General features: G+C 42.6%; 1 protein-coding gene across 1 annotated transcript in view; it reads left to right on the top strand.

Moving 5' to 3' along the window:
- The window catches only part of LOC109478532 (allene oxide synthase-lipoxygenase protein-like), a 12,780-nt gene extending 4,529 nt beyond the window's left edge, over positions 1 to 8,251 (top strand). The window contains exons 2-16 of the mRNA XM_019780144.1: positions 1,007 to 1,096; positions 1,280 to 1,446; positions 1,889 to 2,058; positions 2,475 to 2,611; positions 3,374 to 3,496; positions 4,426 to 4,521; positions 4,862 to 4,958; positions 5,232 to 5,349; positions 5,633 to 5,725; positions 5,905 to 5,965; positions 6,312 to 6,426; positions 6,613 to 6,701; positions 7,057 to 7,230; positions 7,536 to 7,699; positions 8,051 to 8,251. Of these exons, the coding sequence (XP_019635703.1) occupies positions 1,052 to 1,096; positions 1,280 to 1,446; positions 1,889 to 2,058; positions 2,475 to 2,611; positions 3,374 to 3,496; positions 4,426 to 4,521; positions 4,862 to 4,958; positions 5,232 to 5,349; positions 5,633 to 5,725; positions 5,905 to 5,965; positions 6,312 to 6,426; positions 6,613 to 6,701; positions 7,057 to 7,230; positions 7,536 to 7,699; positions 8,051 to 8,168 (1,767 nt within the window). The 5' untranslated portion in view covers positions 1,007 to 1,051 and the 3' untranslated portion in view covers positions 8,169 to 8,251. The remainder of the gene's footprint in view (positions 1 to 1,006; positions 1,097 to 1,279; positions 1,447 to 1,888; positions 2,059 to 2,474; positions 2,612 to 3,373; positions 3,497 to 4,425; positions 4,522 to 4,861; positions 4,959 to 5,231; positions 5,350 to 5,632; positions 5,726 to 5,904; positions 5,966 to 6,311; positions 6,427 to 6,612; positions 6,702 to 7,056; positions 7,231 to 7,535; positions 7,700 to 8,050) is intronic.
- Positions 8,252 to 8,487: the final 236 nt, after the last annotated feature.

The following is an 8,487-nucleotide window of genomic DNA, read 5'->3' as shown; positions in this document are numbered from 1 at the left end:
ACTGAATTTTTTTTCCCACCAAACCCGGAAAAAAAATTCAGTGCAAAAGAGAAACCCCGATAAAAAAAGCCTAAAAACACACTAAAAATACCCCCAAAACCCAAACCTCTGCTTGGAGAGTAAGGAATCCCTCCTGCAGGAGTATTGTGGTCAGTCGGTTTTTCGCGTTCGTAGCTAAAACACAGGGTTCCCCTTGTTATACGTGGTCTGCAGGTATGCCCGTGGTGATTCACGTATTTTTTATTTTTACCGTAGCTGTTTTCGTGGTCAATGTAATATTCAAAATCATCCCTGAATTCAAGAGGCCCATGGGACTGGTCGTAAAAAATCGTTGTTTTGAATAGCGGGCGAGAATTTACCGTAGGAGTTTTATATTGAGGTAAATTCATATTTCAGAAACGCCCCTATTTCCATAATCCTGTGGAATATGTCGTACCTGTGTGGCAGGCGAGGTTTTATAAGCAGATATTGGGTGGTTGTTGTGTATAATCATTTGCGAGTATCTGTTTCGAATGTGACTTGTTTGTGACTGTAATTGTGACTGGTTTGCACATACTACGATACCTTATCAAATAGATAATATGTAGTAAATGAAAGATATTGTTATGAAAGATAACTTTGTTCATCTGCTTAGATTGTCGTGTTGTTGATCATATGTATTTGCAAAGTATAAAACTTCACGGAGAATTGTTGCCTATGGACACTTGTTGTTTTTAAAATTCCACATTACAAAAATCAAGCATATTTTGACATTAAACGTCAGATCTCGAAACATCTCAACCGGGATCTCGCCCCACTGCTGTTTGAGGGTGTGCATGGGGAGATCCTGGCAGCGGTGATTTAGCAGGGCTACGCAACATTTTTGTATCTGGATCTTTATAGTTATGTTTACCGGCAGCTGGTTATATCACACTACTTTGCACATCTAACTGTAAGCGTTGTTCAAAGCTATCAAGTGAGGATGCCCTTAATGTACTAGCCATTGGTATTATTTGTTGTTACACAGGACCAAGTTGACCGTCCGACCAGCCTAGCAGTAGAGCTATCAACCATGGGTGTACAGTGTTCACGGCCGCGGAGCAAGGTGGCTTCAGAGGTGGGATACATCATATGCTATTGTATCCTTTTTAGGATGCAAAATTCCTCGGTGTTAGAATCAGAAAACTCGAATTATATAATAAGTCGGGATTCGGAAAGTTTTACAGTGTTATGAAATATTCAGCCAGATCACGCTTCCTGTGTGGAATCTTTAGTTGTGCCTCCTTTTCTCCACACACAGAGTCGCGCGACCTCGGCGCTTGTGACAGTGAAGACGGGGAACTACCAGGGCGGGGGGACGGACGGAAACATCTTCATTGCCCTGATTGACAGCGAGGGAGACAGATCACGTGATATCCGCCTCGACTTGCTTTGGGAAGATGACTTCGAAAGGGGCAGTGACCAGGAGTAAGTGTCATATTGTCATTTTTAATAATGGGAAATGCGAAAATTGTTTCATATTATCCTAGAGGTTTGTGCTGTAGACACATAAATGTTCCATGTAAGCCTACAAAAGAACAGTTTCTTTTCAAAAAGTCACCTGGTAGATTAGGCTTTCTTTTCAGCACAACGCGTAATCATATTTTCAACCGACCTTTCAGTAACTACATGTGTATATTACTCAGGGCATAAAAGTAAGGCCTAGTTAAAAATGTTGTTTCTGATTTAAGTCCTGAAAAATAAGGTCGGTGCTCCCGTGTATGAGGAAGACTCAAGCGTCAAACCTCTGCATGTAAAAGAACCCATCACACATACCAAGTAGGCGAGGGGTAATCCATCACTGTGTTAGATACTAGAAAATGCACCTGGTTTCACCTCAGTTGTGCATGACTGCTTTACTTTACTGTAGGTTCAATGTGGATGACATTGCAGTCCTCCCCCCCATCCGTGACCTGGAGGTGTGGCGAGACGGGGCCGCCCCACATGACAACTGGTTCTGTCAGTCCGTCTCTGTAAAGCTACAGCCGGACCAGAACGGCCCAACCGATGAGTTCCCTGTCGACCGATGGATTAAAGCAGGTCAGTGGATCAAATTCTGTGGATCTGAGGGCAGTGGTTCGATCCCAGGGTCGGCAGCGTTGTGAGGGATTTTAGGCCGATGCTTCAGGGGTCAAACCTCTGTTTTTGCTTATTCTTCTGTTCCAGAACCTCGCCTTATGTTTTACGAAAATACAGGGACGGATATATTATTATGGGTGACACTGGTTTAGGTGGCGAATTTGTATGTTTGGGTTCCGACATGCGTGGGCGGAGCTTGGGTTTCACTTGATTGACAGGGTTTTGACCCGGCATGACATCGGTTTATGGACGTGATCGCCAGCTGTATGAAACAGAAACCATGGTATTATGAAGGAATAATGCAATAACACATTCTATGATATAATTCGTTAAGGCAAACTATATCTACTTTGAAATCTCTGTTTCCTTGCTTGCAGGTGAACGGGTGTGGGTGCCCCCTGGCGGTGCAGTACTGCCCCAGTACGACCGACACGCAGAGAACCGTGAGAGGGAGCTGCAGGAGATGAAGAAACGTTACGCGTCATTCACGCCTTCTCCGGGCCTGCTGCCAATGGTACGATTTTACAAACTGTCAATCATAATTAGCGATTTGACCAAGGAGAAATTTGACTGATAAGAGAGACGAATTTGATTACATGACCATCAGCGGGTATATACATTAAGTCGTTAGGGCGTTGTTAGAGGACGTGGCTTCCGGCGTTTTAGTACATGTCCTTATATCATCTTGTACAGGCAGAAAATATTGCGCCGTAACTACCTGATGTATCAGTTTAGCCTGGATGCCATCCGATTTGTAACGGCAGCCCCGGGGTTGTATCAGTTAGGTAGTGATATCACAAACCACTAGGAACTTAGCATTGATGTTGTCCTGAGTAATTTTTCATCGTGTTTCACGCATTTAGTTGAGAAAACTACCACCAGAGGACGAGTTTTCAACCAGACAAAAGGTAAACGTACACAGGTTTCTAAATTATTAACGTTATATCAATGCATACACATAACATATAAGAATACATACACGTTCTTTATGCATACAGGTATGTCCAAAATAGTAAATGTATATATATATATATATATATATATATATATATATATATATATATATATATATACTGTGATCGATGTATCATATTTAGTCAGGTGTATATGTCGATTACCTAATACACATGTAAGCTAACTACAAAGTGTTTCCCGAAGGCTATTTGCAACTTACATAAAAAGACGAACGTATGATAAAGAGCACTGCAACTTATGATCACTCTAGTCTAATGTTTCATCATCTGATATGATTTTTAATTTGTGGACATAATTACAGACGGCTATGGCTAAGACGGGGATCACACTGGCCGTGACGAATTTGTCGATCCTCATTGAGGCTGGACGGTGGAAGACTTTCGACGGTATCGACGAGGTGTTCGAAGCAGGCAAAATCCCCAAAGTGAGGATATCTTCATGCAGTCTCGCGAAACGGTTATATGAGCCTCCCATTTATCACGTCGCCGAACTATCTTCTTTCCTTAAGCCACTATCCACCAAGTGTACACTTTTATCTGAATGAATTTGAGAGACTTATGATTAATGTTTTTTTTTCAACTCAAGGGAAAAGCCAACTGGAGAACCGACGAGCATTTTGGCGCGCAGCGTCTCAATGGCGTCAACCCCACATCGATTCGTCTGTGCGAGGAGATACCGGCGGCGTGAGTATTCATGAACTTTCCATTTCAATGAAGAGGGCAGATACTGACCGCCATGACAGTGTTCACAATTTGCGTTCGGAGTGAGATGGTGTAGGTTTTACAAAATGTTTCCCAAACTACCTTTATCAATAAATCAATCGTTCTTTCCCAGACAGTTTGGAAAGTGTGTTGTGCTGTTTGTTGATGAAGTTTGATGAAGGGTGATACTCGTCCTGATGATACTCGTCAGTAGGTAGTTCACTTGTCAGTCTCCTCAACCACTTCTTTCCTAGTTTTGGCGTAACGTCGGAGATGGTCGAACCTTTCCTCCAAGGCCTGAAACTGAACGCAGCCATGCGAAAGAAGCGTCTGTACATCGTGGATCACACCATCATGAAGGCAGCAGCATTTGCGGACGCCGGCAAACCAGTGAGTCCAACTTCCTTGTGTTTCAGACTCAACTGGAAAGTAAAGTAAGTAACAGGGTCAGTAAGTGGTGGTTCAGGTCCATTTTCCACTTGACAGTAGCGATCGCTGAACGAGTAATATCATATTTGTGTAATTCTTGGTTTTACGATTGGAATATGATGCACGATACAAACGTAACGGCGTGATACACGCAAAACGTAAGAAAAATTCGTTATCTATCTATGAACTTTGGTGATATCCAAACGTGCCACTCTTCCCACAGATGTGTGCTCCTTATGGACTGTTCTTTGTTAACGACAATGGTGACCTGGTTCCTGTCGCAATCCAGTTGTATCCTAACGACCAAGAACAGAACCCCGTGAGTCTTTTATTAACTCTCAATCCTTCAGTCTTTTGCATCCTGGGCGGCTCTTTATCCCAGACGAGTCAAAGTCATATTTGGGACTATTATATGCAAACTACCCATTTTGGATACGTGCATGTATCCCAAACTGGTCAGCAGCACCCATATCCAGAATAAGCTGCGGTGCTTATCCCAATGTGTACTTTGAGGAGGAGCTCCGTACTTTAGGACGCGGAGACCTTCTAGTGCGTAATTTTTGCCATGGGGACTCGTAGTATATGTGGTTTTCTCGGAATCCTGGGTATACATGACTAAAGACGTTTACCGTGTATACATGTATGCCGCCCAACTCTAGGTATTCCTGCCGAGCGACCCGCCTTACACTTGGCTGATGGCAAAGATGTGGTTCAACTGCGCAGACGGGAACTACCACGAGGCCGTGCCTCACCTTGGTCAGATCAATTTTACACCTTACAATTCGATACTATAAGATACAATGGTAATGATACGCATAAGAGAGTTCGCGCGTGTAGTGGTTGAACCAGGAAGAGTGCTGCAGGCCTATATTCAAAATCAAGTCCACCTAATAACAAGTTTTAGCCACCAAGTATGGTGGACAAATCTTACGTCATCGTCACGTCAGTTCATCCACCCCGGTTGTATTTTGTATTTTTGTATGTGGAGAACTTTTTCTATAAATGTATCATGTTTCCATGTGTTCACAGGATTTACCCATCTATTGGTTGAAGCACTAGCACTTTCGGCCGTTCAGAACCTTGCGCCGGCCCACCCGATTCTCCGTCTGATGCAGCCGCACTTCATCTACCTTTTTGCTATCAATAAGTGAGATACACTGCTAGACTGATTAGTCAATCAAAGCCGAAACACACCAATCTCGTTTAGATAGTCAGAAGCCAGATTAAACATAGATAACATGTTCTTGCATTTTGTCATCGTATGGATGAATATGAGTACAAACGATTCATATGTAGCCACGAATGCATTGAAGACATTGGTATGTCAACGTATTTAATTTTGCAGTGGAACGTGTTTTGAAAACCAATTAATCCATGTGTTGCTAACAAAGATACCGGAGCTGACTCGTACTTTTCTTGTCGTTGCGTAGTTTTGCGCTGGAGACACTGGTCAACAAAGGAGGTGGTCTGGATTTGGTAACGCAGATTGGCGTGGAGGGCGCCTTCGCTCTTATCAAAGAAAAGTAAGTCATAAATGGAGATATCTATATCATCATCGGGGCACATGAATGAATATAGGCGTTAGCAAAAAATAGTTATTTTGATTGGTAGCTGGTTTGACAATTGGTCTTTCATGAACTGTCACACTGATGTTTTTCTTCTAAATTTCTAAATATTCTTTCTAAATTTATGAATGCTACAGACTGAAGACATGGCGGCTTGATGTGGATGGATCACTTTTGGAAGACCTGAAAAGTCGAGGGGTGAGGGCAGGTTTTGACTGTTGAATTTATCTGCACACAAAAGCCTCGTGTTACTCGTATTGTTGATTTCATCTTCACTTCTTTTGTGTCGTTTGTATCAACATAACTAAGGCAACAGACGTTGTTACCCTAGTTGTTTTTATTGCTCCTAGTATATTGTATGAGCAGGGGGCTCAAGAATATGACGACTTTTATTGATAATATTCCATCATTTTAGTTTGTATTGTAATGATAGCTATAGCTATGCAATGTCTATTTTAATCATCATCACCAATACTAGATTCACTTAACCGTTCACTCTCAACTATCTCTCTCTCTCTATATGTATGATTCTGTAAACTTTCAGGTTGACGATGAGAAAGCACTGCCGAACTACCACTACCGTGACGACGGTTTACGTTCGTATCACGTGATCCACAAATACGTCACCAGCGTCGTGAAGATTTTCTACGATGATGGGAGTGAGTACGCTGTTATGACGTCATGTTTATGCTGTATACTACGGTGTCCCCGGTAATCCACTGGTCGTATACATGGTCTATTAATATCATTATTACCCCAGAGACCGGGAGATGGTTTTTGGTGAAGCTACGGATGGAAACATAAACAAGATTATTGAAATTTGTGTCATTTCGTTTTTCTCGTAGACAATTCCTCCAAGCTGAAGGAAGACAAGGAGATCCAGGCCTGGGCACGGGCCCTCGCTTCTTCATCGGATGATACTATTACTGTCAAGGTAAGTCATTTTTATCTTGCTTAGTGCTTTGGTCATGTTATTGTCGTTCTCCGTAAATGACCTCTACATAAGAAAGATTCATCTACGTTGGTACCACAGATTGTGGAAAAGGGATTTAATCTAAAGAAATCTAAATAGTTAAATGACGCACCAATCTTCTTGGACAGAGACGAGGGTCGGTACAAACTTCCAACCACCGGTGACCGGCGCGACACTTTCGTAAAGTGACGTACATGTACTTAGTATATCCTGAGCAGCCGGGTCTTTGGTTATATCAAGGATGGTAGGGAATAATGTAGTGTATCAACACAATCTAACCTAGAGGGAACTTCATAGTGAATCTGATAACACACAGGGAGTTCCTGGGAATGGACATTTCTCGACCCTTGATCAGCTGATCCAAACGGTGACGTGCGTCATCTTCACCAGTAGCGTGCAGCACGCTGCCGTCAACTTCATGCAGTGGGACCAGTACGGCTTCGTACCCAACATGCCGCTCATGTTGGAGGGGAACCCACCTGCAAATAAGGTAATTCACTCATATAGTCTGTGTTACACAATATCTCACTTCAGGGGCTTGTTAGACGCCCTCTTCTAAGACATGAGATTGAGGCTGATCTAGAAATAAGAAGTACCAATACAATAGCAGCTCAGGTTTCTTTAGCTCTATGAAAACCAGTCCAATAGGAGCACAGGATTCTGTCACTATAGAAACCAGTCATTACGGCTACAGACATTTATCAATGTGACATCAATCGGTCGGATTACAATTAGCTACAGCAGTAGAAGGGCACATCTAAAAAAAAGAAAATTATTGAATGGGCCTTTCCACAGAATGCTCTGACAGAAGAGGACATCCTGAATGCACTTCCCGGAAAGAAGAAAACTGTTGAGATCAACCTGTTGACGGACGTCCTCAGTGAGCGGGCAACAAGGCCCCTGGGAGACTTCTTGGTTTCATACCTACAGAGTCCCAAAGTGCTGCAGGTCGTTCAAAGGTACCCAATGTTTTCTGTTTAATTTTGTGTTTATTTTTGTTGTTGCGACATTTATTTCCAATACGCGATGGCACTCAATTCACTGTCAATTATCAAAAGATAACTACGTAAAGCAAACAAAGCAAATCATCATCAAGCAAATGATGCAAATAAGACAATTGTGAAACTATGAAATGAACAAATGTTTTCTCGCCCATGAAGTGTCTGGTTATTATAATAAAGGGGGTGATATTGAGAAATTAGTTATCGTTCTGCTTGGTTTGACATTACCTTAGTGTATCTGGATTCCCAAGCTGTTGAATAAACCTTTAGAGTTTGTTCAAAAATGGTGTTTTTCTATGTCGTTTACAGGTTCAAGGAGGATCTTGATGCTGTTTCGAGCAAAATCGAAAGTGAAAACCAAACGCAGCGTTTTCAGCCTTACGACTACTTGGATCCGAAACTCATTCCAAACGCTATCAGCATCTAGGAAATCTGATCGAGTAGTTTCTGGAAGTGGTCAAGAATATTTAAGGCATTACAACCATCTATAAACAGATAAAACACACATGTAGCAAGGATCCTATCATCCAAGCATCAAATATACAAAAAGATGCGAAGAGAAAGTATGGTAAACACTAGCCGTGGACGACTCTGGTACCCTTTTTGCATGATAATGCCGGGACAGAGTCGTGGTGCAATGCATAGGCCAAAACCAACCTTTGCCGTGCCGGGCCTCATGCAACGGGCCGGCCCCGGATTTTCGGTGTCGCTGGCTTCCCGCGCACTCACCTGCCGGGCCGGGGGGA

The sequence above is a fragment of the Branchiostoma belcheri genome, unplaced genomic scaffold, assembly GCF_001625305.1.
Source record: "Branchiostoma belcheri isolate BF01 breed outbred unplaced genomic scaffold, Haploidv18h27 scaffold44, whole genome shotgun sequence".
Classification (NCBI taxonomy): Eukaryota; Metazoa; Chordata; class Leptocardii; order Amphioxiformes; family Branchiostomatidae; genus Branchiostoma; species Branchiostoma belcheri.
This window is presented reverse-complemented; position numbering and strand designations above follow the sequence as displayed.